The sequence below is a fragment of the Dendropsophus ebraccatus genome, chromosome 2, assembly GCF_027789765.1.
Source record: "Dendropsophus ebraccatus isolate aDenEbr1 chromosome 2, aDenEbr1.pat, whole genome shotgun sequence".
In the NCBI taxonomy this organism is placed as follows: Eukaryota; Metazoa; Chordata; class Amphibia; order Anura; family Hylidae; genus Dendropsophus; species Dendropsophus ebraccatus.
In genome coordinates this window covers 150,694,029-150,721,599 of record NC_091455.1, presented here as the reverse complement: position 1 = coordinate 150,721,599, position 27,571 = coordinate 150,694,029, and the positions used below count along the sequence as shown (strand labels likewise).

The window sequence follows — 27,571 nt, the reverse complement described above, 5'->3', positions numbered from 1 at the left end:
CTGTCATTAAAATCTTTTTTGCAAAAATCTATAGTCCAAGCGATTTTAAGAAACCTTTAAAATGCAGATAATCGCATATTTGCCTAATAAACCCAATTACAAAGACTTTTCCCAGGTCCCCCCCCCCCCTCTCTCCTTTCTGTCATCCACTACTCAGAATCTACAGGGCCATGTAAGGGTTTTTTTCAGGAAGTAGTGTACTTTGTAATGGCCCTTTTCCCTTCTACCATAACATGTATGATGGAACCCCCCCAAATATTACTTATGAGAATATAAAATTGGTGAAATTGGAAAAAGGAATGCAATATTGTAACTTTTGGGTGGTTCTTGTGTCTACGTAATGCATTATACAAAAGTGAAATTATACCATTATTCTATAGGACAGTCTGAACACAACCATATGGAGGTTTACACAGATTTTCTAATGTTTCTAATGAAATCTTTTTTTTTTGCAATTAATTGATAAAATGGCCCTATTGTGACTTAGAACGGTTTTAGTTTTTCGCCTACGGGCCGTATGGGGGTGTCATTTTTTTTGCATCATGATCTCTAGTTTTTATTGATACTATATTTGTGCCGATTTTTGTTATATTATATATTTAAAAAAAATTATCCTGGCACTTTCTTCCCCCTCTTTTCGTTTACACTATTCAAGATGATTGTTATATTTTAATAGATTGGACAATTACATACGCCACATAAGTTTTTTATATGTTTTATTTATCTTATGGGATAGGGGGATGATTTTATTCTTTATTGGGGGAGGGGTTTGGGGTATTATTGCATTATAAGCATAGCATTGATCAGTGTAATAGGTGCTCTGCTCATTGAGCCTGCCTGTGACAGACTCAATGAGCAGAGCGCCGATCAGACTGCACAGAGGAAGGTAAGAGACCTAGGGCGGTCCGACACAGTGAGGGTCCGATTGGTAAGTGACAGAAGCTGCTCCTGTCACTTACAAGTCACAATCGCGCTGGGGTTTAAGGGGTTAATGACAGGCAGCAGCAAGATCAGTGCAGCCAGTCCCCACTTGCTATGAAGAGCACTCCGATCTGGAGCATACTTCATAGCAGGATATACACCCAGGGCCATCTGGTGACAAGCAGCCAGGGTGTACAGGTACGTCCCAGGGTTAAAGGGGTGGTGTCAAAGCAAAGGCGGCAAAATTAGATATGTACCATGATAAAGATGCAAATGAGAACAGTGCAGACACTTTCCCACAATCCCCCCCCCCCCCTGCATGTGAAGTGAAAAAAAAATTGTCAGTACTAATCAGATAGATCATGTAACCGGAATTGAACCAAGCATCGCAAGCGATTGCATGGTGAGACATGGTGTGTGGGGGGGGTCTATATCTCTCAATACATTTTAAGAAATGCTTGTTAATTTTGAATATATGTTTCATTGAATATAATGCATCATTATAGACCTAGCTTTACATTTTTAACATGTTTTTGGACTTTGTGAGAAAAGTCTAAGGCTATTGTTCACATGTAGTAATTTGGTTGGTATTTTCAGGCAAAATCAGTAGAACTGACCAACTGAAAGATTTGCGCCATGTTCTGAAATGGGGAAACATTTAGTTGATGGCAAAAAAACAAAAAACAAAAACTGGAGTGGATTATGGCAGAGCCTACAGATGACTTCATAATGAACTTTCAGTGATTGATCAGAAAATATTGTACGGTATGTCCAGGTAAATGGAAAGTATTTTCTATCAAGCCTATTTGAAAATTGAATGAAGTTGATCAGTGGGGTAATGGTACTATTGATGACCTAACCCAAGGATAGGCCATCAAACTAAATTCATAAGAATTGTAGACATACTATGATATACTCTTTAGTAAGGCAGTAGACATCCAATAGTCATGCCACGATTCTACAGTCCACAACATCAGCACCCTGTTAGACTCTTAGAAGCTGGTGTCAACGAATTTGTGCTTGAACTGACAGACCCATTTACTTTTATGACCCAAATACAATCCAGCTGACTGAGTTTTAATGAAAATTGTGCTGGAAATTACCCAAAGTGCAGCAAACCACTAGTCTGAGTGAATATGAGCGGTACGTTTTTGCTTGACAAATTAAGGCAGGCTTCACACCACAAATCTGACTTGTGATACAAACATTTGACTTAATCTGTATTTGGCTAGATTCACACGTAACGTATCCATCATCCCGCTATGAGTATGTAAGTGCCGCCCCCATTAACACCCCCCCCCCCCCCCCGCCGGGAAGATACTTTAACTGCTCCACACTCGGGCCGCATCTGAGTTTCCAGGCTCGCAGTGGGACTGTCATCCTGCTGTGAGTATGTAATCACATTGACACTGACAGGAAAAGAAATCTGCAGCAGATTTTGCTGCAAACGCGCAGCGTGAAATCCATTGCGTTGTGTGTGAATCTAGCCTTATACTTTCATAGAAAAATAAAAAAAATTGTTAGAAAATTCCACTCGTTTTCCACAAGCAATATGATCAGTATAAACATGGTTTAACAGTAAAAGCTGCTCAGAATTCATGTATATGTCAGAATGACATGTTGTAAAAGCAAACATGGTGCAGATCCTATACATTGTACTTTAGGCACAAATTTACCAAACTCTAATATAGAATCTGGTGTAAACTGCTCACAGCAACCGATCAAAAAGCAGAAAACTGAGCTGTAACCTGCTGCTGTGAGCAGTTTACACCAGTTTCAGTTCTATACAGTTTCATAAATCTGGGGCTTTGAATTTAAGTAAAACATCTAGTTGGGTAAGTAGTACTTTAGGATTGTGAACAGAAGAACTCCAGACAGAACGATCACAAAATTTTGCTCAGAGATGGAAAGATATGTACTAAAAACAGCAGGCATCTTTATTTAAATGTAATTTCTCAGATTAATTTCACAAAAACGTTCAATAAGGCAAGACAAACCTTTTATCGGCCACTCACAAGAGTGAATTTTTTTGTCAGGAAACTGTACATTCTTGGGAAGCTGTCTCTCCATGTAAAAGTTCATTTACTTCACAATCCTCTAAGTGTATTATATACTTTTTTCACAGGTTCCCTTCAAAAGGGAACGCTTAGAAAACAGTATTTAATACTGCCTTTAATTCCAAACACTAAGCATGCAGAATAGACCAGGTTGCCTACGTTCATAAATAAGAGACATTACCCTAAATGACAAAATTCATTCACCTTAAGAGTGTTCAGCGCAAACGTGACCAGAGTTTGTCTCAAATACATTTGATTGGAAAAAAACAGCTGCATCCGGCATAGTTTTTTTTTTTTCCAGTGCCACAATGGACACCATGATAGAACCAAACAGACCACAGTCCTTGGAGGTTTGACCAATGCAGCTTGTGTCTTGTGTGAGGAATGTTAAAAGTATGCGCACACTACGGAAAAATCAGGGGTATGGGGGGGGCGGACTTCAAGCAGATTTTGCTTTCTACCCTTGCTTGAGGTTCCGCTGTCTCATAAGCTCCATTCTATGGACCAGCAGATACTGCTGTCTGCTGACAGGTCAATTCTTTAGGCGGGACGGTGGAGTCTGCCTGCGAATATAATGGAGCCTATGGGATGGATGGAACTTCAAGCGGGGCGCTGTGCGGCGGAAATGTTTTAGTTTCAGTCTGACAGTGCTCTCTGCTGACATCTCTGGCCGAGACAAACTGCCCAGAGCAGGAGGCGCTTTCTATGAGAATCCCTATAGAAAACCTCTCCTCTGGCCGAGACAGGAACTGTCCAGAACGGATGTCAGCAGAGAGCACTGTCAGACTGAAAATAAAAAACATTTCTTGCATGACATACAGCATCTAATAAGTACTGGAAGACTTGAGATTTTTTCATATGAAGTAATATAGATGTGTAATTTACTTCTGACACCAGTTGATCTGAGAGAAAAAGATTTTCGCTGGACAACCCCTTTAAATAGGGAACCAGTCCGCACGACTGTGCAGATATGGTTGCTCTGCTGTGCAGCTCCCTTAGGTTATCAGCTGCGTCTGCAGCGGTAGCTTTACATCAGGGAGTTTTATCCCAGTGAGCAGGAAGCTGCTAGTTTTAACTCTTTGTTAATCATTCCCTCAGAGAGTACGGAAAGGCAGAGAGGCCATTAACTGGCCCCTCGCCCTCACACACCAGAATAAAAAAAACTTTTCTGCAGAAGCGACTGGTAGCCTCGGTAGACCTATACAGCTGGGAACCATATCAGCACAATCGTTGCTGACTGGTTCCCTTTAAGGACCAAGTCAATAAAAATGTTTGCACTTCTCTTTTTCCTGCTGTTTAAAAAGGCCCTAGTGCTTGCATTTTTTGAAACACCAATTGTACCTTGCAATTACATGCTTAGCTTTGACATTAAATATGCTGTGAAAATGGGGGGGGGGGGGGGGGGGGGTGCTGGGGGGGGGGGGGGGGGGGGGGGGGGGGGTTAAAGAGGTTGTCCATCCAAAACTAGCTTGTCCCCAAGTAAGAGACTGTTGGGGGGGGGAACTGTACCCCTCACCGATCTCCAGATTTGTAGGGATTGGGGCAGCATGAAAAAGATCTTAGTCCTCCTTTTCAGTGTGCATATTTTTTTTTTTTAAATGTATAAAATATCATTGCAAGTGTTTGTAACAATGCCATGTCAAAGTACTGTACATTAAAACAAGAAAAACAGATAAAATCAAGTTTTCATTTTATATGAGGCAAATACATGGAATAAAGTAATGACAATGTGTTTCATCTAAAATACAGTGTTACTATACTGTAGTTGCATGGTACAGCTGATATGTTTCATTGAAGCTTTTTATTGTCACAAGTGTTTCCCCAAGTAAATACTGTAGTCTAGCATTGAACTCTTCTGTAGCTCTTCTGTCAAACAGAATTTAAAGTGACAGTTACCTTCAGGAATAGTTAATCCTGTCTTTTGCACAAAGAAAAAAAAAAAAAAAACAGAACAAAATGGCGCTGCATGCGCAGATCCTGTCTTTTGTCACATTAAATTCTCATTTCCAAGAGAGCGTCGTTTGAGTAAATGAGTTTTCCTCTTTGGCAATGGAAGCCTCAGAGGTGTCTGGAAAACTAGAAACAAATATAAATGAATGTAACCAAGTCACAAAACTTTGTTACTCTAGGTAGACAATCATTTTCACAATACTCAGATTATTCTAAATTAATCTGGCCAAAAAACAAACTTCAATGATTGAGGCCAATATGCCTGTACTGCATTAAAACAGCAACATTTCCTGATAAAACAAGATAGACTGGATAGAAACTGTAGCTCAAACATTTATGCATAGTTATCACTTACAGACTCAAGCTTATTAGGACAGATATAACAGCCATTTTTCTTATTGGTGAGTGAGAGAAGGGAAATACGTTGCTCCAATCTCCAAATGAGCTCTTCAAAAGATGCATGCAGGTGGCAGGAGACAAGCCTTGCAATAAAGTTGATAGTAATTTATTCCCAGTAAATCCATTGAAGGTTTTAGCATGTCACTTTACAGCACATAGCAACTGCTGCTTAATGAAAATTGCCAAACCTGCTATTTTCAAAAGGCTGTAATCCACATTGAAATGCATGAGTGCAAAAATGTATTTCAATAAAAAAAAAAAAACACACAATAAAATAAGTAAACAGATCAGTCTTAATTGTCAAGATTACTCCAGGGCAAATGTCCTTCTCCCCCACCCCTCCCCACCCACTATTCCCACACCTACCCAACCAATCCCAAAATTGTTGTTCAAGGCTTGTTTCTGGTGAGCAACCTACAGAAACTGCACATTTAGCAATTTTTTCTGAGACTACATACCACCCTATTCCATTTAGAGATGCAGAAACAAAGTTTTAAAAATCTGAATTTACAAGAAACCAGCCAATTGTGATAAGCTGGCACCAGCTGATTGATCCAGAGTCACAAGGTGCATGTTAAAACAAAAACAAAAATCTCCCCCCCCCCCCCCGGCCCCCAAATAGGACCAAGGTCCACCCCATAGTCAATGTTCCACTTTATTCAAACAGTCTTTTGTTGGAGGTCATAAGGCCACTCTGATGCAGTGGTATTTAAGTTTGCATGGCAGAACTCCTTTGTTTAGCTGATAAAACTCAACAAGTTGAATTAAATCTGTGAATTTGGTATTGCCATCATCTAGGCTAAAGAACATCTGCCCATCGTCTTCACACTGAAACAGTTAAAAAGAACAAACAAAATGCGTTTAAATGTATAAAATGGTTATATATACACTAATAAAGAGGTATTCCTATTCTAAACAGTGATTGCATATCACTAGGATATGCCATCATTTTATATGACCAATGGGTGTCAGGGCCCTTCTTTCTTGGAATACTTTCCAGGGCATCAAACATCCCTTGTTCTGCAATATCCTGCACAGCAGGTGGCCAGAAGCACAAATTGGTGGCGTAGCCTAATGAGATACCACCATTTTAAGCCTGGAATAGTATGTTGCTGCAAAGATTCTTTGTTTATATAAAGTAATACTAACAACCTGGTGACTGGCAAGCTGCCTGCAGACACGTAGAAGAACATTTTGGTACATAGTTTGATTGCTGAAATGCTACAGCAGACTATAATTAAAGTTATGGAATCACAACACTTAAAGGGGTTGGCCACTTTATAGTAAAATAGCTCAGTGTACAGTATAAGTGTACTCACTGCCCTTACTGACAGCAGCTTCCTGTGTACCTCAGAGCTAAAATCACACTCCCCTCCACCAAGCTAAGCTGTGCCCTGCTCTGTGGAGACTCTCCAAAAGATGGCCGACATGAAGGAGCATGTGACATGTGAGTACACTTAATACTGTACACTGAGCAATTTTACTGGCCAACCCCTTAAAAAAAAAAAAAAAAAAAAAGAAGACTGACGGATGAGGGTCACGTGATGGAATTTCAGTCTCCGGAAACCCTCAAAGACAGTACATTGACATTCTATAATGTATAGGCATATTTAGAACATGGTTACCAAGCTTTTTTAGTAGCAAAACAAAAGATACATACAAAATGAAGCCTGTTAATTAAAATAACTTCCTTTCATTCCTCGAGGTATGTTTTTCCAGATCAAGTAAAGAAAAAAACTAGAGAGATTAACCTTGCAATTTAACAAGTTACTCAAATGTATTTAACTTAAAAGAGGCAATGATAAAACTGGTTTGTGCAAAAATATGACTTTTTGCCAATGTACTGTACACCCAGTCTGCCTAATGAGTGGGCAGAAGGGGCATGGCCTTGTTCCATACCAGATTTAACAGGAATAATCATGGCTAAAAGCTCCAGAGCTGGTTTTCAAGACATCTGCTGGATTAACTGAGATTCAAATTTGCCAGATTTATAAATCCAGCATTGGTGGTGGGGGGGGGGGGGGGGGGGGGTTGGCAGCGGCTAGGGGGGAGATCTTGACAACGGCATACAGATACACTGGTCCCCCATGCTGCAGAGCGCAGGAGGAGCACAGTCTGACATCGGCCACGCAGGATCGTGAGAGGAAGATACGATCATGTAGGAGGCCAGGAAGTTAGGAGTGGTGAAGCATGCCATTGTCCTGCTCCTTCATGAATATTCCAGAGTGCAGCATTATCGCCTCACCACAACTTCTGACTATTACCATTCGAAAATCTGTTGTTGAACTAGATGCTGTACAATATCAAATAGCCGCTGGTAAACCCCCACACCCTCCCAACCCACCGAGATGCAACGAATTAGCAGTGCTGAGACTGGGGAAGCTGGGTTATCTTAGTGACAAGTTCTGAGAGTGCTGCTGAGACCAATGAGCTGAGGAAGTCAAGTCTAGGCTTATTAAGAATTGATAAACTGTCTGTTACACAAAACGATAATTGGCCCGATTGTACGATTAACGATGTCGGAGTAATGTTTTTTTTTTCATAACGATCAGCATTTAGACGGTACGATATATCGTACGGAAAAATCGTTTTGCGATCGTTTTGCGCCACCCCCGCCGCCACTCTGGTCGCCCCCGCCGCGAGCATACGTTACCTGCTCCGCACAGCAGGTCTTCCGACATCTCCGGCTCCGCTCTTCAGTGCACTGATTGGCTGAAGAGGGGAGCCAGGAATTTCAAACGCCTCCTCTTCAGCACTGATTGGCTGAAGAGTCGTCGTTTAAAATTCCCGCAGGTAACTTATGCCCACGGGGGCGATCGGAGCGGCGGCGATCAGAGCGGCGGCTATCAGAGCGGCGGTGGCTGCGATCGAGCCGGCGCAGGGGGCTGCGGATGAGCGGGGGGCCGGGGGGGGATATATTGTTATAGATATATTAGATAGATATATTGTTATGATATATTTTTATATCAGTTGAAGGAGTATTTCTAGAAAACCTCCTTGCCAATAATTGGCCTGAGTAAAAGTGTTTGCGGTTATTACTCTTTTCAATAAAATGATTTTGATGTGCGGCCGTTTGCAGGTGCCTTTTCTTTTGTATTATATTGTTGTTTAGAGGCAAAGACTATTGCCCCATGCAGTGGTGCCCGTTGTTTCTTTACGTGGTACAAAAAATAATGGTGGTTGTCCCTAGTCAGCTGTGTAAAAGTACAGGTATTGTTTGATCTGGAAAAACATAAATGTCATTAATAAAAAATAAAGTTACTTTAATTTTAGGCAAGTTTTATGAAGGGAAGAATATTGTAGTAAATACATAATCACAATAGTGATAGTCACAGATTTGACACAAAAGTAGAGCGAAAAAGCTGGGTAAACATCTAAATGTGGCAATCCAATTTTTTTTTTTTTTTTTTTTAAAATCAGGGGATGTAAATAGACCAAACCCACAGGTTCCAGTGCAATTGGCTGAGAACATATTATATATGGAAAGAACCTTAATGTTTCCTGAACAGTAGGTATCAGGGAAAACATTGGTTTGAAAAGTTGGATTTTAATAAGTCCGATTTGTTAATCCCAAAGGACATACAATAATGTCAAAGGTCAGAGTGGGGTTCTTGACAGTGTTTCGTTTATGCACTTGGCCACAAACATACATACTCCGTTCCATACAAACCTTTCCTATATACTCATCAAAATAAAAATCTAAAATCAGAGGAACAGAGGAGTCTCTAGAATACAAGAACACAGATCTACTAATCTCTGAATATCAGCAAGTGTTTTAAATAATCCAGTTTTATAATGTTTGTACTTTTATATTCCTAGAAAACCCATGCTTTCAATACTTACAGGTAAAATCTGGAAATGCTTAATCTTCTGGTGATGACATAGTGTAAGAACAAACGCCTTAGGATTACTTTGACTGTCTCGAAGGAGAAAAAGTCTAAGAGTAGAAAGTTACATTAAAAATTGTTTAAGCTGGTCATTTTCATTATTTGCCTCAACATTTAATTAAAAAAAATAAAAACCTTGTGCTCAAAATTAAGATAAAAAAATTAAAATAAATGAATCTGCCAAGATGCCATTACAAAGAGCAATGCTGTTCCAAGGAGCACCCTGATCTAGATTGGATAAAAGATTCCAATTCTAAGGCATAGCACAGCCTAATAATTTAAAAATAAGCCATATTAACCGCGTAAAGACATGGCTTATTTTCACCTTCAGGACACGGCTCCATTTTTCAAATATAACATGTCACCTTGTGTGGTAATGTAGGATGCTTTTACTTAAATTAATTCAGAGATTGAGATTTTTGTTTCCATAACACATTGTACTTTTTAAGCACTGCATTTTGATTGACACTTTACATGTGTGAAAAAAAGCCACATGAATTAGGTAATTAACATGTACTATGTGGCTACTTAAAAAAAAAAAAAAAAAAAAAAAAAAAAGTAGGTAAAAGGAGGTTTAACAAATTTACTTTATAGGGTAGCTCATCTTTTTTCTTCTGATGACATTGCAGACGCAACGAAACATGTAGAGAGGGCATACTAGTGATTTTAACTGCATCTATTCTAGCACTGAAATTATTAGTGGAGCAGTTAATGCAGGCTGCACCATAATAGAAATATAGGAAGACAGGCGTATCTCCTCTGATTTACCATCAGTTATTTATACTAGTGCTAGAAGACATGTGTTTTTAATATAGTGTTTTACTTTTAGACTGTATTAATAAAAGTTATATTTTACGCAAGTAGGGGGGGTTTAGATTAAGGGGTTTTTGTACCCCGGGCCTTTGTGACTGAGGGTTTGGCGTTTATGGCGGCATTAAAATGCATAAGAGAGTAGATCCCATTCTTTTTAACGTTTGCAAGGTTTGTTTGTTAGGTTATGACACAAAAGTCCTTCTCTTGTTTCGTTTGTTACTACACCTTGAGTGCAACTAGGCAATAAGAAAAGCTAACTGAATTACTGGGCTGCATAGCTAGAGGTATAACCAATATGAAGAGACAGACTGTGATTCTGGAGACTTCACCTACAAAAAGATATTTATAAAATAGAACGAGTCCAAAGACAGACTACAAAAGTGGTGGATGGTCTGAGGCATAAACCCTAACTGGAAAGAATAAGGGCATATGTATTAATGTGTGGGCACACTGTTTGCTAATACAGAGTTAGACCATGGTTTATTTTTTTTGCACACAGTCATGTTCAACATGAATCATATATAAACGATTATATGTTCAACATGAATCATATATAAACGATCATATATAAACGAAGGTTATGGCCCTATCTCACAACCAATGTTTTGGGGAAGTGAGCGCCAACCTGTCAGCTCAGCGCTGGCATTCCCCCTCATTCCTCACTCATTGCAATGTATTTACTCCCCTTGGTGACACATCTCCATTAGCTTTGCTGTGTCACTGAGAGGGGATTCGAGTGCGCATGAAGAAACTGGCGCTGATCACAGGAACCCTATGGCAGTTTAAAAAAATGGACCATGCCACCGGGATCTCTGCGTAAGAGCAGACCAGGTATTGAAAAAAAAAATAATTCAATACTCCAACCTGGAAATTGTTTAGAAAAAGAAAAAAAACTGCACCATTATGCACGTTTTCTTACCCATCCACAAGCCCTTGTTGCTTAATGATTGTTTGGGATTCTTCTCTAGGTATTCTACCATGGAACCAAGGTTGAGTTCTATGGATTACTATTAAAACAGAGCATAAAACTTTAAAACATTACCTTCTGTCAAAAATTATAACACAAGTAAAATGCCAAATGTATTTACCGGTGCTGAGCGTGGAAGGATGGAGTGGACTTTGGTTTCCCAAAACATTCAAACGTGAACTTCGCTTCTATGAAAGAAACAAAAATATAAAAAAAAATATCTTTGCTGTAATATAAGTATGCAGTAGCATAATCCAGCTTCAAAACTGTTTAACATATTAAAATTTTACTTCAGTGCACACTGTTGGGTAACCTAGGATTGCAGGTTATATATGTTAACCCCTTTTTGTCACCAATCTGTATATATGTCCCAAGCAGTAGGAATTTATATATACATTCCTGCTTTGAATGTGCGTTTAATGTGTGCAGGGCTGCTCCAATGTAAGCAACCCTGAACACATTAGTATCCCTGGAGCAGGGCATAATGACAAACAGCTGCATGTTATTAATCTCTTAAACCTGCAATCTATACCAATTGCAGCATTTAAGGAAGCCTGTGAAAAGGGAAGTGCCAATCACTCACTGATTGGAATTCTTGCAGCATGACTGAGGAGTCCAGATGATTTTTCCTGACAGATGGAGGAGAAATACTTACCTCTGTCCTGTAGAATAGGCAATTTTCGAGCAAGCGCCGATAATCCTAATCAATGCTATGCAATGGCATAGCATTGATCTGAATATGCAATCTAAGGACTGCATACACCAAATAAAAAGCGTTAAAAAAGTTTTACCTTTACACCAATATGATACCAACAAAACTATGGTGCAAACACCCCAACCAGCTCTGTAGGTGGACAAATTAAAGAATTATGGCCTTTGGTCATGAAGGGGTTAATAGGTAGTATATCTTCTCTGGAGTATATTCTTTCCAGGTTACTCATTTAGTAGCAGTCAGTTTTCGTTTTAGAACAGAAACAGTATGGTAATACAATTTAACACTTACCCTCCAAGCGTGACCCTCTTCTACTGCAGCACTTTGTGCTTCCAACGGATTTTCAATAACTCTTCCTGTCTGCCCAGAAAAATCCATTGCAACTAAGCAATTTTCTGAGACACTTCTCTGAAATAAAAGGATTGAAATTTTAAAGTGTCACTTTTAACTTTTAAAATCTAAATATACAGGGGATGTGATAATCAAAGTTTGCAATTTAAACAGGTTTTTTTTGTTCTCATGCTTTAAAATAAAGCTATACTTACTTGTATCCAGGTCCTGTCTCTGGTGCTGGACTAAAAAACACATGAAGTCCAGGCGGGTACAACCAGCACAAGGCTACAGGAAACTAGATCTCGTTCTCAAGTATAGCTTTGTTTAAAAGGCATAACCCCAGCTTTCAAATTCAGCCTAAATATTTGCATGAACAAAGATTTATTGTAGTGCAAATGCACCACCTGGGGGGGGGGGGGGGGGGAACCTACCACCTACTTCATGTGTGTGTCGTTGCTGTATATTATGCTTTATGCATACAACATCAAATTTGTATCATATGTGGATTTTCCTGGCAGTTCACCTTTTGCAAATCAAATCTTAAAGAAATATACTTGGTAAAATCTAAAATCACACCAGTACTATTTTGAGTCGGTGCAGGGCAGCTCAACCCAGACCCACATGTTCGGAACTCAAGCACCTGACTAATCCGGAGGTGCTGTATTGTGTTGTCTACTGACATTTCTACTTTTTATCATGTTTATGCAAATTTTTAAATGTCTGGCTATGTCACAATGCTGTTAAGGGGTTACAGAGAGGGCTTACGACTAGAGATGAGCGAACCTAGAGCATGCTCGAGTCCATCCGAACCCGAATGTTCGGCATTTGATTAGCGGTGGCTGCTGAAGTTGGATAAAGCCCTAAGGCTATGTGGAAAACATGCATATAGTCATTGGCTGTATCCATGTTTTCCAGACAACGTTAGAGCTTTATCTAAGTTCAGCAGCCCCCGCTAATCAAATGCCGATCGTTCGGGTTCAGATAGACTCTAACCCGAACCCGGTTTGCTCATCTCTACTCCCCACATGATTGTTCCGGGCTGCTGCAGACATGGTACAAGAGGGCTCAAGTGAAGAATACATGATCGATGCAAAACATAAGTACTGCATTGATCTGTATGATGAATCACGGTAAAGGAGGACTACAAAATAGTGTAAAAAAAAACTCATAAATAAAAAAAAAAAATCCCCTTCCATATAAAAAAAAAAAAAAGTTTAAACATTCCCTCTTTCCCATTTTAAATATATATATTACACATACATATATACATACACACACATATATACATACACAAAAAAAAAAAAACACACGCGTAGTCAAAAGTATAAAAGTATTACATACTATATGCAAGCAAGATACAGATTATTGTGCAAAAAACTGCTAATTAGCAAACTTTTTCCAGTTAAAATATTGAGCTTGGGATATACTCGCTGTATAATAATACTACCCCTATTCCAACACAAACCAAATAAAAAGGAATAAAACAAACAATCAGACAGCAGTGAGATCTGAAAGGCAGAGAAGTCGGTATAATATAGTTAGGATACAAAGGCTTTTTTCTGGGCACAGCGCCACTCTACCGTACCTCTTTAACATACCCCGGATGCCTGCAGCTTGCGCTGCCCTTCATACAGTAGCCGCATACATCGGGGATGCGGCTGTTTTGCGAGATTTCTCAGCACCCGCCCAATAAGACGTAACCTGGAGTATAAGACGACCCCTGACTTTTGAGAGGATTTTCCTGGGTTAAAAAGTAGTCTTATACGCAGGCTGTTTGGTGGGACTAATGTGAATATAAGTTATGCAATCTGCACAACTTCCACTGACATTAGGAGTTGTGCGAACATAGCCCTATGTAACAGCCCATGGTTTCCCTTACTCTTAAGGTTACAAACACACTTGGCGGGTCTGCAGCGAGTCTCCATGCTGCGTTTTTGCAGCGAGACTCGCTGCAGATCCCGGCCCTATACTTTTAATGGCAGACAAACACGCAGCAGGTTGCGAGCATGCTGCGAGTTTGTCTGCAGCCCACCCCATTAACCCCCTGGCCGCCGGAGCTGATACTTCACCTGATCCCGGCTCCGGCGGTTCCCGATGTCTTCAGCAAGCCGGAGCGGGGACCAGGTGAAGTATATGCTCCAGCCAGCCACCCGCAGCCCCGGCCGCCCGATGTACATCCCTGCTGCGCGTTTGTCTGCCATTAAAAGTGTAGGGCCGGGATCTGCAGCAAGTCTTGCGGCAAAAACGCAGCATGGAGACTCGCTGCAGACCCGCCAAGTGTGTTTGTAACCTAAAACAGAACTGGAGTAGTTTAAACAAAATAAAAAATAAAAAAATTATTCGAGACCTACTGGTGCAGAGAAGTTAGTGTGCACGGTTTTCTGTTGAGGAATTCTATAGCTCTGATAAAGCAGCATGCCATACTGTAACGAAAGATAAATGACAATTTAAAAAATGCTATTTGAAAAAGGAACTTTTTTTTAATACCTCCTAAAGAGGAGTGAACTTACAGTAGGTTTATGCAAGAGCATACAGTCCCTAAGGGCCATATTACATGGCCCGATGACTAGCGTAAGCTCGCTCACTGTGCCTATTAAGACAGCATGACAAAAATGTAGCAAGGGTTGCACAAACATTGTTAGCGATGTCAGTGCAGCCCTTGCTTTATGTTTTAAAATAAACATTATACTTACCTGTCCATGTTCCCCAGTGTCCTAACTTCAACCCTCTCCCCACAGCCGCACTTCTAAATCATTCTCTGAAGTGACAGCCACTCAGCCAATCACTGGCCTAGATGCGACAGTGCTGCAGACAGTGATCGGGTGAGCGGCCTCTCCCTTCAGAGACTGGTTCAGAGGTGCTAGCGACGGCTGCGGGGGAGCAGACAGAAGCTAGGACTTTCCCAGGGAGTGTCGGCAGGTAAGTATTAAGTTTATTTTCTTCACACATTTATTAGCCATAGTCAGCATATTGCTATTACATTTACAGTGGGCAGTGATTTAAAAAAAAAATGTAAACGATCAGCTAATGAATGACTCTTCAGTGGATTGTTCTCTTTATTACATGAAGTGATAACCTGCTGAACTGGGTCTTATTTGGCAGATTATCGCTGTGTATAATAGAGCCCCAAGTTCGCTCATTTCTACTCCTAACCAAACTGATCAATGCACTGAAATATCAGATTTATGGTAAATACTGCTTTTTATTTGTTAACTATAAAGAGCCTTAACTGAACCAAAATAAAATGTACAATTTACACTTGGTCCAGGATTGCAGTTTCAGAGTGTTAATTACATATACAGCTCAAATGCATTACCATCATACTAGGTGTGCTACAGCAAAATCAGCACACATTTGGTTCTATTTATGATTGTTTTGTATATCTTGCACTGTGTACCACTTTAGGCTTTTGCAGGAAGTTTACATAAGAAAAAAAATAGAAATACCTTTAAGAGTCTAAAGGCAGTCATCCAACATGTCCGAGTTTGTTCATCTTCTGCACAAAGTAGTCTCAGCTCTTTAACATCTGTTAGGACTCTGTTGGGCTATAGGAAAGAAAAAAAAATAAATCTCTCTGCCTGGTTTATATAGCGTTAACAAAACAAGCTTAACTGCTACAGAAAAATCAAATTAAATACATAAAATAAATTTACCGTTATTACTGTATATTAAAGGATAAACAAAATAGTGATATACTCCTATCAACCACAAATAAACAAATATGATTAAAAAGATGGATTACTACTAGGCTATGCTATCACTTTAAGGGGTTCAACGTCTCATAAGCATGTCAGAAATTTTCCATTAAAACTCATTGACTGTATGGAAATGTGATTACATTCATGAGGCAGCTCTTAACCAGTGTGTCCGCTGTAAAATGTATATGAAAAGGAGGAGCCCGTGGAGCCTCATTGAAGAGTCTCAAAACACAGGACTAGCCAGATATCCCTCCGGGAAGGAGGTTTGGTGGATTTGGTGGTTTCCTAACAGGAGCTGCCCCTTGGCTGGGTCCTTCTCAAAGGGATATCTGGCTGGTCCTGTGTTTTGAGACTCTTCAATGAGGCTCCACGGGCTCCTCCTTTTCATATTCATGTTTCCCAGGGGGCAATGCACCTAGGACTTCACTGCATTGAGCGCTTTCACTAGCAGCCGGCAGTGTTGTCGTTTGGCTGGTCTCCCTGAGTTCAGCGATCTGTTTCTCTCATCGCTGTAAAATGTATGAATACATGTCTGTGTGATACCTAATAAAATCAAGGAGGAAGTAGACCTGTTAAAAAAAAAAAAAAAAAAAAAAAAAAAAAAATGCTTTGTCTTGGGCATACACAAATAGAAGCCTTCACTCCTTAGACAAGTTAGTCTTGGAAGTAGTGAATTGCAGTAAGTGGGGGACACCGGTGACATGGGAGGAGCATGGAGGCGCAGGCACAACATGTTTATTATGTTTACCAAGAGTGCATCAATACATTAAAATTTAAATGCTGCATAACCCCTTAAAAGTTTTACTTTTACTTAATATGCTGAAAGTGAATCTAAGGATTATGCATTCTTTTTCTCATTACCTTGACACAAAATCCAAAGTCTGTTGGTGAATTATACAGCTTCTTACAAGATATCAATGAATAAATATTGCTGTCTTCTAAATCAGATATTCCTTGTAAGTGCCTTGGCTCCTGTATAAAGTAGAAATTACATTAGTCTAAAGTAATTTAAAAAAAATAAAAATAAGACTAAACCCCACAAATATGTTGACCTTTGTATGAATAAGAAACAGTTCCATGTCTAGCTTGGAAAGCATAAGTCACTTTGTTCTGTTATTAAATCTAAAAAGTATTAAAGTTAAAATGTGTCACATTGTAATGTTCAGCTGTCTTTTCAGGACATTTACATATTCATGAGTGACCATTTAGATTTGTACATACAGATGACTTTAAAAAGAATCACACAGTGCACATTATATGAACCATGTCCACCACATTCTAACATTTAGACAAGTGTTGTTGAATCAGAGAATTTCCCTTAGGCTAGGTTCACACTGCGTTTTCAGCATCCGTTTAACGCATCCGTTTTTTGCAAAAACGCATGAAAAACGGATTGCAAAAAACGGATTCATTTGTGTGCATCCGTTTTTTCCATTGACTTCCATTATAAAAAAAAACGGATCCGTTTTTTTTGACGGACCAAAACGGACAAAAAAACGTTGCTGACCCTATTTTTCTGGACGTTAAAAAAAACGGATCCGTTAAACGGATGCTGAAAACGCAGTGTGAACCTAGCCTTACTGTAATATGTTTGAAGGGTTGTTAAAGTGGGCAGCTTCTATTTGTAAAGCTCACAACAGTAACTCTTTAAGCAGAAAACTACCTTTGATGTTCCTTTTGTGGAGCAATAAAGACCCGACCGCCTCAAACAAACAAATAATTTCTTCCAAGACTTTTTTCCAACTTCTTTAACATACAAAGAACCTTGTATTTCCGGACAGCTGTTTGCATTCAAAAAATTCTACAAAAAGAAAAATCATGATCACTATATATTGCAGGCTTCATATAGAATAGTGCAGTCTTTTGTGCTGTCCCATATATTATTAAAAAAAAATATAGTGGAATACACCACACTGTCGGAGGCCAGATAGGTACTTCCTCCGTCAAGAGGTTGTATCAATTGACCCATGCGCTGGGAACTTTCCAGGTCTGTACTTAAATTTCAGGGTGATAATGGCTGGCGTTGAATTGAAATGTTAAATGCTGTAAATTCTTCTTTACTGTGCTCTTCCAAGGTGGTCCAAAAGATTGCATATTTCCCCAACGTTGGGCCTTGATGTTGTTGCCTATGTTGGGCATATTGTTTATATGTTCTACAAACTTGATAAACTAATAAAATCTTATGAAATTAAAAGATTGCATATTTCTCAAACGATTTTATGCTAAAATCCCAGGGGACAACCATGTATATAACAACTTTGTTCTCATTGTCGCCATCTAGACAAACCATCTTTAAATCCCCGTCATAGTGGATACTCCACCTACATCAGTTTTATTCTGCATAGTAGAAATTTTTTAAACAGTAGCTTATGGGCAGCATACAGCAATTTTTTTCAGAGGTATACATCTGGAAGTCCTCCCAATGTATACCTTGTATAGACATTTCAATATAAACATTGCCTCATCTTGTACACTTAAAATAAAAATCTAAAAGCTTAATGGGCAATTACTTTACCTGCAATAATTCAGATTTCGGAATGCTACCATCTGATTGTTGACACCATGCAACCATCTGTTCTGGAAAGAAATTCTTAGGGGGGGGGGAGAAAAAGCAAAAATGTTACTGTACTTCTACATAAAACTATAAACAACCCTAAAAGCTGTATTAACATTTGTAAATGCCAACAAGGGGGTTTCAAGGCTCCTTGACAAATTAACCCAGGAGCAGGCAATGACCTCAAAAGAGGACAAGAACCAGAAGAGAGTGACCCAATAATGTCCTACAGAGGGAATTGTGCAGGAGAGAAACAGAGACCGCGGCTTCTTGACCAGAAACTGCAGGCACAAGAAGGCCACACCACCTAAAGTCTGGAGGCCTCTGGTGGGGAAGCAGTGGTCCTGTTTCTCTCCTGCACCTTTCACTCTACTGGACTAACCCGAGACAAGGGTGGCTCCTCATCCCCAGTTTTACTGAACGACTGCATCAAGTGTCATATACCTTCTCAGTTACACTCCACTCCAGATCATAGGTAAAATCGGGCACAGGTCACACCCCAATATATACCTTCTCATGCTTACAGATGATCAGGTGAGTATTGACTTCTCTCTTGTCCTCCTCTACAATAATGATTCACCCAGGGAGCACCTTTGGTTTTTCTAGCCATTGCAATACCAATGTTGTCCTACACTGTGCACTGGATGCTGAAGCAAATCGCTGGTCTCAGCAGGCAAGTGCACTTCTGGGTAATACATCTATGGGTTAGTTAAATAGGGTTACACATGCAGTTACGCAAGTTGCCCCTGGCATTTATTGAGCGAGATGGTTTCACAAAATACCTTTTTAAAGCTTTCTAGGTGTAAACTCAATCCTTTCTGTTATAGGGTGGATAGTCATTCCATCTCTGCACTCCATCTATCAGATGTACAGTATTTGCATTTTCAGCAGTGCTTTCTCTAAGAGATGCTGCTGTGTAATACAACCACCCACTTAGTAATTTGTGAGTTGTAGTCATTGACACTCTCTGCTAAGGACATAGGACCCCAATTTGGTCATATGATTGACACTGAAAACAATGACAGATGAAATGCTTAGAGACTGAATAATAGACCCTGTATCAGTCGCAGTTATAGGGGTTCCTACCTGCAGAACCTCTACAAAAAGGGATTTTCATAGTAAACTGACCATGCACTGTAAAGGCCACTGATCGGCATTGGCAAACAGCACATGCAGTATGTTTTTAGAGGCAGATGATTGATCTGTACCAAGTAGTGAGCAGTACTACCAAAGAAGAATTTGGCACCAGTGTCCCAAGCCAGGTCAACCCAGTCAGAATGGCTATATTTTACACACATTGTCTGTTTACTGGCCATTTTAAGTAATTTTTTGCATGTCCTCATGCATGTCAAAAGTTACTGACTGCACTGGGTCTCACCCATGAGAGTGCACAGCGGCACTACCTTGGGTCCCCACAATTTTCCGATTGCTTACATAGAACTGATCATTTAGTTTGGTGCTTTGCTAAAACAGTCTGATGCAAACTGTACCAGCAGATTTAGTATGGCTGGCACAGATGCCTCTGGCTGCATGAGGTGCAGCTTTTGCACCCTGCTAAAGTGTTGTGGAGATGCCAAAAAGGCAACAGACACTTGCCTATCATGTTATCACTAAGCCATTTAAATGTTGATATCCAGGAGCTGTGAACAGCGTGAATGGGAACAGTCTTAATAGTAAATTAGAACAGCTGTGTGTGTTTTTTTTTTGTTTTTTTACAGCACTCTGATTCACTTTTAAAAATGTTTCTGGGGCTGGAATACCCCTTTATGAGTCTTTAGAAGCAGTTATGAACAAAATAAGCTGCTAGAACATATCAATACATGGATGTACCAAGTTCTTGAAAGCTAAAGTTTCTATTTGCAGTAGCTAACCATTATGGCTCAGGCCTCATTCACCTCACAATTTGGACCTCTGAGGCATGGACATGACAAATCTTAAAATGGGGTGCTGACATTAGTACTGAGATAGGCATGGGCTCCATTTAATTTAATGTCACTAGGAACACAGCCGTGTCAGGGTCCGATGTGAGTGGGAGGGGGATGGGCAGCTTCTCTAGTTTCTTCTTATGACTTGTATTTTATTGCAGGCAGTTTAACCCTTAGGGTACTATTACACAGAACGATAAAATCGGCGGAATCGGGCCTTATCGCTCCATGTAATAAATACAACAATCAGTCGATGACAATGATCACCGGCTGATAGTTGATATAGGTTTTGACCTATTTTCGTCGGGCGCCCACCACGCACCGCTACGTGTAATGTAGGGGAATTCTGAGTGCAGGGAATTCTGAGAGTTGTAGTTATTCACAAGGGAGCTGTGGTCACAGATACAGATCAGTCCAGATGTGGAGAATGAAAGCAATGAATAGGGCCCCCTGTGTGGGCCCTATTACACCAACAGATTATCTGACAGATTTTTTAAGCCAAAGCCAGGAATGGATTTGGGAACAGGAGAAATCTCAGTCTCTCCTTTACTACCTGTTCTCGGTTTATAATCAACTCCCGGCTTTGACTAAAAAAAAAAAAAATCTGTCAGAATCTGTTGGTGTAATAGGGCCCTAAGTGTCCCCCAGCATCAGCCCCCCCCGAAATCCAGGACACGTTCCTGATAGGGGTGCTCTGCAGTCTAGGTCCCCCCCAAGATAGGCGAATCAAAGCAAGGGGTCAACTTTGAGTGCAAAGCTCTATTAACCATATACATGAGTTTGAATTTGAAGTACTAGATTTTTTTGTCCATATAATGCCCACTCGTCAAAATTGCTGCAGTGTCTTCTGTGTTATCTCCACTGTTGCATCCATACAGTTACTGTAACTGGACGACAACTGATCAGCCACCATTTTCACTTTTAGATTTCAAAAATGCAGTATTTCCCTTCAATATATGCTCTCTCATGATGCACCAGTACAGCATCACATGGGCTGCCTTAGCCAGCAACATCTCCGCATGCTGGGAGGTCAGTGAAGTAATCCTCAGTGTAGTGATGTCACGATACCAGAATTTTAATTTCGATACCGATACCAACTATCAAATTTCGATACCCGATACTAATTCGATAATTTTAAAAGTATTTTTTAAAAACCACAATGAAAGATTTTGCCAAATTTTTCAACACCAAATTTTTATTGGCTTGAAAACTACAAACAGTCTTGCATTGACAATGGTTGATCTGGAGGTTTACACAAAAATATATTTCTTTTACTTTTCTAATCCCTTATGATATTCTAAAGGGGAACTATCAGCAGGTTAGACAAATATAACCTGCTGATAGCTCCCTAGTGGGCACAAGGGACTGAGGATGAGGAGGTCTCTATGTTCCTGTGCTGTAAATTGTGCCCTGTAAGCACAGGGGTTGTGCCTACTGCCCCTCCAAGCACCGTTCTGTGACGGCCCACTCCATTGATGATAATCAGGGGGGACAGGCTGCCGGTGGCAGATTGCCACGTGGGGAGCGGGGATGCACCACCCACCAACCCACCCCCTCTAATGATTATAAATGAAGGGGTCAGGCCAGATCGGTGCTTGGAGTTGTGGTAGCCACGTCCACAGTGCTCGTAACTGCTTACTGGGCACAACTGGGGACATACCCCCTGTGCCCACTAGGGGGTTATCAGCAGGTTAGATTCCATTTTAAGGCCTTAGCCAGTGAGTGGGTTGCTGTTTCCCTTGGGATCCATTTACACATACATGATGTGATTCCTTTGTTCAATTACATTAATATCTGCAGCATTAAATGTGCAGCAGATCCTGTATGTGTGAATGGTAGGGACCATTTGGTTGCCTTCACACATAGCGTATTGCAGCACACTCACAGTCTCACAGTAAAGTCCACTGCAATACTGAGTAATTTACCTGATTTAGACGCCCAGTAGGCTCCTGCCTGCTTCTCCAGGGTCCCTACTCATTGACCTCCCGCTCAGCCAATCACGGCTATGTTCCTGTGCAGCCAGTAATTGGCTAAGCAGGCTGTCAAAAAGTAGGGAACCTGGAGAAACAGGCAGGAATCTGCTGGGCATCCAAATCAGTTAAATTACAGGGCTATTATTCTATATTGTTGCAGCAGAATGGAGTGCCATAGACTTTAAAGCAACTCTGTACCCACAATGTGACCCCCAGATACGCCCGTAGGGGACAGAGCTAAAATTTTAAAAGTATTTTTTTTTATGACAATAACTGTATCACCTGCCAAACGGACCGCAGGACAGATCTTGGAGTAAAAGCAGCTATCCGACGGTACAAGTAGTTTTGGGGGGGGGGGGGGGGGGGGGGGGGCTGGCGGGTCAGATTGTGGGTACAGAGTCGCTTTAATTGAAATCAGTATCGCTTCAGATTTGACTGCCAGAGGGGGATCCATAAACTCTGCTGTGATATCCTAGGGTGGGAAAAGGCGAAGGGACCTTTATTTATTATTCGATGGATTGATTTGTACTGCACTTCAAGTCTAATATATATTATATATATATTATATATATTGTACATAGGTCTGGGCGATATTGGCCTAAATCAATGTCGTGGTTAATCGTACATGTAGCAGTGGTAACGATAATTTACACGCCTTTTTTTGGAAGCCACACTGGCGCTATTTTTTTTCAGCTAAATTCTCCATGTTCCTATGCCCCCCGCCCATCCCCCAGTGTTTCTATATACTCTGAGATGGCAGTGTCTGTATATACTGTGGCACTGCAGCAGTCCTTTACATGGCACCAGGGTTGGCACAAAATACATGGGGAAGACTGCCACAGAATATTCAGACACTGCAACGCGATCGATAGACAGATAGGACGATAGACAGATAGGACGATAGACAGATAGGACGATAGACAGATAGGACGATAGACAGATAGGACGATAGACAGATAGGACGATAGACAGATAGGACGATAGACAGATAGGACGATAGACAGATAGGACGATAGACAGATAGGACGATAGACAGATAGGACGATAGACAGATAGGACGATAGACAGATAGGACGATAGACAGATAGGACGATAGACAGATAGGACGATAGACAGATAGGACGATAGACAGATAGGACGATAGACAGATAGGACGATAGACGATAGACAGATAGGACGATAGACAGATAGGACGATAGACAGATAGGACGATAGACAGATAGGACATAGGACATAGATAGATTCATAGGACATAGATAGATTGATAGGACATAGATAGATAGGAGAGAAGAATCATTAGGCTTACAGCATGGGATCCTGGATGCTGCACCAGAGACTGAGGAGGAGGGAGGACGCAGACAGGCTGGGCAGGACACACAGGTAACCACACTGCCCGGGAAGCCCGGCCTGTGCTACGGAGAACGCCGCTGCAGCTGAAACACGCACACAGGCCAATGATTTATGTCATGTGGACCTGTCTGGCGGCTGCAGCGTTATCTTCAGACCCCCTTCTTCCCGGTCAGTGTGATGAAGTTGGTTTCTCCCTAGACGCTGTCTGCACAAAAATGCAGTTTCTTCTAATAAAATGAAGGCAGCACAACCGCCTCCCGTGTGAGAGGGTAATATTCAGGTTACATCCCCCCATAGCCAGAGCCGATCCCCCAGTCACCCCCACATTACTCTGATGTCCGCACTGGCAGGATGCTGACACCACCAACACACAGCAGTTTCATTTGAATGCAGCTGTTAGTTTTGGAAAGCGGCATCTAAATGGTTACAGGGGTTTTCCTATTGAACTCTACTTGTAAGAGATCGTAGATAGGAGCGTGCATACAGGATCTGGAGAGCCGAATACAGCACAACTTGCGGGCAGCTCTACTTATCCTCTATGCACACTCTGAAAGTTGTGCTGTATTCGGCTCTCCAGATCCTGTATCCCGTGGCCACAAAGGAGCAGAGGTGGCGATATAAAGCTCCCTTGGGGGGATGGGGGCAGAGGTTAGAGCATGCACAGAGAATCAATAGAGCTGCCGGAAAGTTGTGCTGTATTTGGCTTTCCACATCCTCTATGCATGCTCAGATCCATGATCTCAGTAAGGTTAAATCGGAAGGGCTGAACCTGCACAGGAACGGGGAGAAGCTGGGGCAGCAGCCTAAAGTGGTGAAATTGGTGACCACGGAAGTAACTCGGGCTAGGCAAGTTTAGCATCCAATGTAGTATGAGAGGCGGGCAATAGGAGTACAAGTTCGGCGAATCAGGTAAATTTTAGCAGCAGGGGGGCGGCGGACGATAGCAAACCGCAGCAGGGAGGAAGCCGGTAACTGAATAAACACATAGCAGGCCTTCATCTTGCCGCCCGCAATGTTTTCCGCGGTATATTCCATGCGCCGGTTAACAATGAATTCGATACCAGGGAGTCCTCGTATCGAATCGTTTTTTGCCCGAAATATCGATAGTAGTATCGATATTTCGGTGCATCCCTAATCTCTACATCTCTCTAAATAAGATGAGAAACACAGACTAAGTACACAGGCAACGTGTCATTCAATGCATAATGAGTTTGACAGGAGCTACATGACTATTATACAGCAAATCTAATGGAAGTTGGGGAACCCATCCCTCCCATGGAAAGCTTGTGTGTAAAAGCAGCTTTATTATACAGGAAGTTTAGTCGAGATGGTGATCCCATAGAGAGCACAGAAACATTTATTTAATGGGATCAAATGGCACTTAAAAAAAAGGATTCTTGGGAAGTTTCAGATATGAAAACTACTACACATACACACTAGCTGCGTAATAAACAAAAAACACAGAGAGACTAAGCGATTCCATACATGTTATCTTTTGTGTCATCTTCCTATATTTTTGAGCCTACTGCTTTCAGTAAAAATTAAAAAAAACAAACGTTATGGGCTATTAGTCTCTACCCTCAACCCCCTCCTACCACGTCCCTTTCAACACTGCTGATAGAAAACAACTACTCCTTTGTAATGAAGGGAGAGTTAAGTCGCTTATGGAATCCTCCCCAAAGTTACAGATCGGGACTTGTTTACATCAGCTGTCTTGGAGGGGGGGGGAGGTGTTGAGAGGAGAGATGGTAAAAACACCTCAGACAGTTTTTTTGCCTTTAGCAGAAAGCATCTTAAAACCAAGGGAAGGAGACAAGCTGTAATGACACGAATGGAATCAGTTGTTAATGGACCTTTTACATGGAGCGATTATCGGTCGAATTTTCACGATAACTATCACATTTGAGCGATAATCGGCTCGTGTCAACACCGCAAATGATCAGGCGATGAGCAAGAATTCATTCATCTTGGTCTTTCAACATGTTCTCAAATCGTTGGTTGTTCGCTAAAATTCTTAGATCCCTTCGTGTAAACAGTCTCACACTATGTGTGAGATGGGCTTAAGAAATCTTAAAACGATCGCAATTAAAATTTTTTCAAATGATTTATCTTTTTGTCTAAGCTGATAGTAATAATAAAATTGTTGCCTCAAAATCGTTAAATGATCGATTGGCCAAATTATTGCTCCTTGTGAAAGGGCCATTAGTCTCAAGAAGGAAGGGGGGGATGATTCAACATATTTTGCCTAACCGCATAATTCCTTAGGGTAGCTTTACACACAACATAGTGCATCGGATTTTCGGTTGCAGATGCGCAGCAGATTTGATCTAAATAACCGAACACAGTTTAAAATCTGCTGCGGTTCCGGTGTGTGTGTGTGAAGGCACCCTTAAAAGCAGTTCTTTACATTTTTTCGTCACATTTCAACTCTCCAGTGGGGGAGAAAATAGCAGGTCTTCAGGTTTTTAAACTGTCTACTTACCACAGGATTTTTAAAAAATTCATATTTTGCATAATTCTTTCTGAACAGAAACTTGCTTTCACTTGTCATCATGGACTGAATCTGCCCTATCACTTCATGGTCTTCAAGACATCTCTCTAATTTAAAAGATATGAAAAGAAAAATCAGTTGTGTGAAGACCTTTGAGCTCATTATGAATGAGTTAAATTAAGTAATCAATATAAATTAATTAATTTGACAAAATGGTTCTAAAGCATGTCCCTTTGCCTCATTTTAAAGGAAAGGAGGTTTGTGCGTACGAACTCACCGATGGCTCCCGGTAGCCGCTAAACTCCTCTTATCATCGCTGGTCTTCATATTGTTAATTGTCACAGTTTTGGTAGTATTCAATGTTATAAAATAATGCAAATTGCTAAGTTTGGGCACTGGGGGAGTAACTCAGCCCTCCAAAAGCACCATTTGGCCTTTCCACAGCCTCTGATGCTCACAACTACTGACACATTCAAACCTGCCTACTTATACATATGCACATGCAGGGATGAGCATCAGAGGTGGCGGGCAGGCTAAACGGTGCCACAGGGGGCCGAGAAATAGCCCCAGTGATCCTAACGAGCAAATATACATATCTGTATAGCATTGATCATCACAAAAACTGTGGCATTTAAGAGCATGAGAAAATAAGCAAATAAGAGTACAACAGCAGCTACCAGGAAAATCAGCAGGTTCGTATGCACAGGATTCAAAAGCCAATGCTTTTGCTTCACAAAGCTAAACAAAGCACACTTTACTCATTTCTAATTGCATTGCATGTATTTCATTAAAAAGGGAGACAGCAAGTTAGGCTGCATTCACACGTCCGTAGATTTTGCGGACCTACGGAAAGTAAATGCATGCAATGGATTGTTTCCATTGGTATGTAAAGTCTACAGACGTGTGAATGCAGCCTTAGAATTTTCTTGCTGTTAATGTTCCCATAGAGCAGAAGACATTAAAGATGAAAAAACAAAACAAAAAAAAAACACTACCTTCTTCCTCAGATGTAGAAATGAGTACAGTATTAAAGTACAGTATCAAAGGAACAAAGCAGTATTACCATCCTATACTTTTCAGGTGCCGACCACGCATTGCTATGCATTAATAGCGGTGCACGGCCAGCAACTGACAATTTACATTACCTGGAGCTCACGGGACCTGGGGAAAAGACTGCAAGAGGAGACCTGCAGCCTGGATAGGTAATGTATAAGGTTTAAGCAAGGGCTGCAAGGACATCAGTTACAATCTCCATGCAGCCCTTGTTAAACGATATCCATGCAGCCCTTGTTAAACGATAATCGGGCCATGGAATAGGCCCAGTAAACGAGCGCTGATCTAGCAGATCGGCGCTCGTTTACAGTTATTATCAGGCCCCCATCAGCCCGTGTAATAACACCCTTAGTCTGTATTTGCAGCCAAGACCAGATGAGGACCAAAAACATTCCATTATAGTTTGTGTTTAACCTTGCTTTGGCTGAAAATTTTGACCAGAATACAGAAGTACCCAGCCTTAGGATGGTTGCAGACTAACAAAATAT

The 27,571-nt window shown here is 40.9% G+C and overlaps 1 protein-coding gene across 1 annotated transcript in view; it reads right to left on the bottom strand.

The window, feature by feature from the left end:
• Window positions 1–5,671: 5,671 nt before the first annotated feature.
• GRB10 (growth factor receptor bound protein 10) overlaps window positions 5,672–27,571 on the bottom strand; it is a 157,399-nt gene continuing 135,499 nt past the window's right edge. The window contains exons 7-17 of the mRNA XM_069958519.1: window positions 26,022–26,137; window positions 18,253–18,327; window positions 17,401–17,538; window positions 16,599–16,709; window positions 15,486–15,584; window positions 14,391–14,462; window positions 11,998–12,114; window positions 11,116–11,182; window positions 10,947–11,034; window positions 9,171–9,264; window positions 5,672–6,155 (exon numbers count right to left, since the gene is read on the bottom strand). Of these exons, the coding sequence (XP_069814620.1) occupies window positions 6,009–6,155; window positions 9,171–9,264; window positions 10,947–11,034; window positions 11,116–11,182; window positions 11,998–12,114; window positions 14,391–14,462; window positions 15,486–15,584; window positions 16,599–16,709; window positions 17,401–17,538; window positions 18,253–18,327; window positions 26,022–26,137 (1,124 nt within the window). The 3' untranslated portion in view covers window positions 5,672–6,008. The remainder of the gene's footprint in view (window positions 6,156–9,170; window positions 9,265–10,946; window positions 11,035–11,115; window positions 11,183–11,997; window positions 12,115–14,390; window positions 14,463–15,485; window positions 15,585–16,598; window positions 16,710–17,400; window positions 17,539–18,252; window positions 18,328–26,021; window positions 26,138–27,571) is intronic.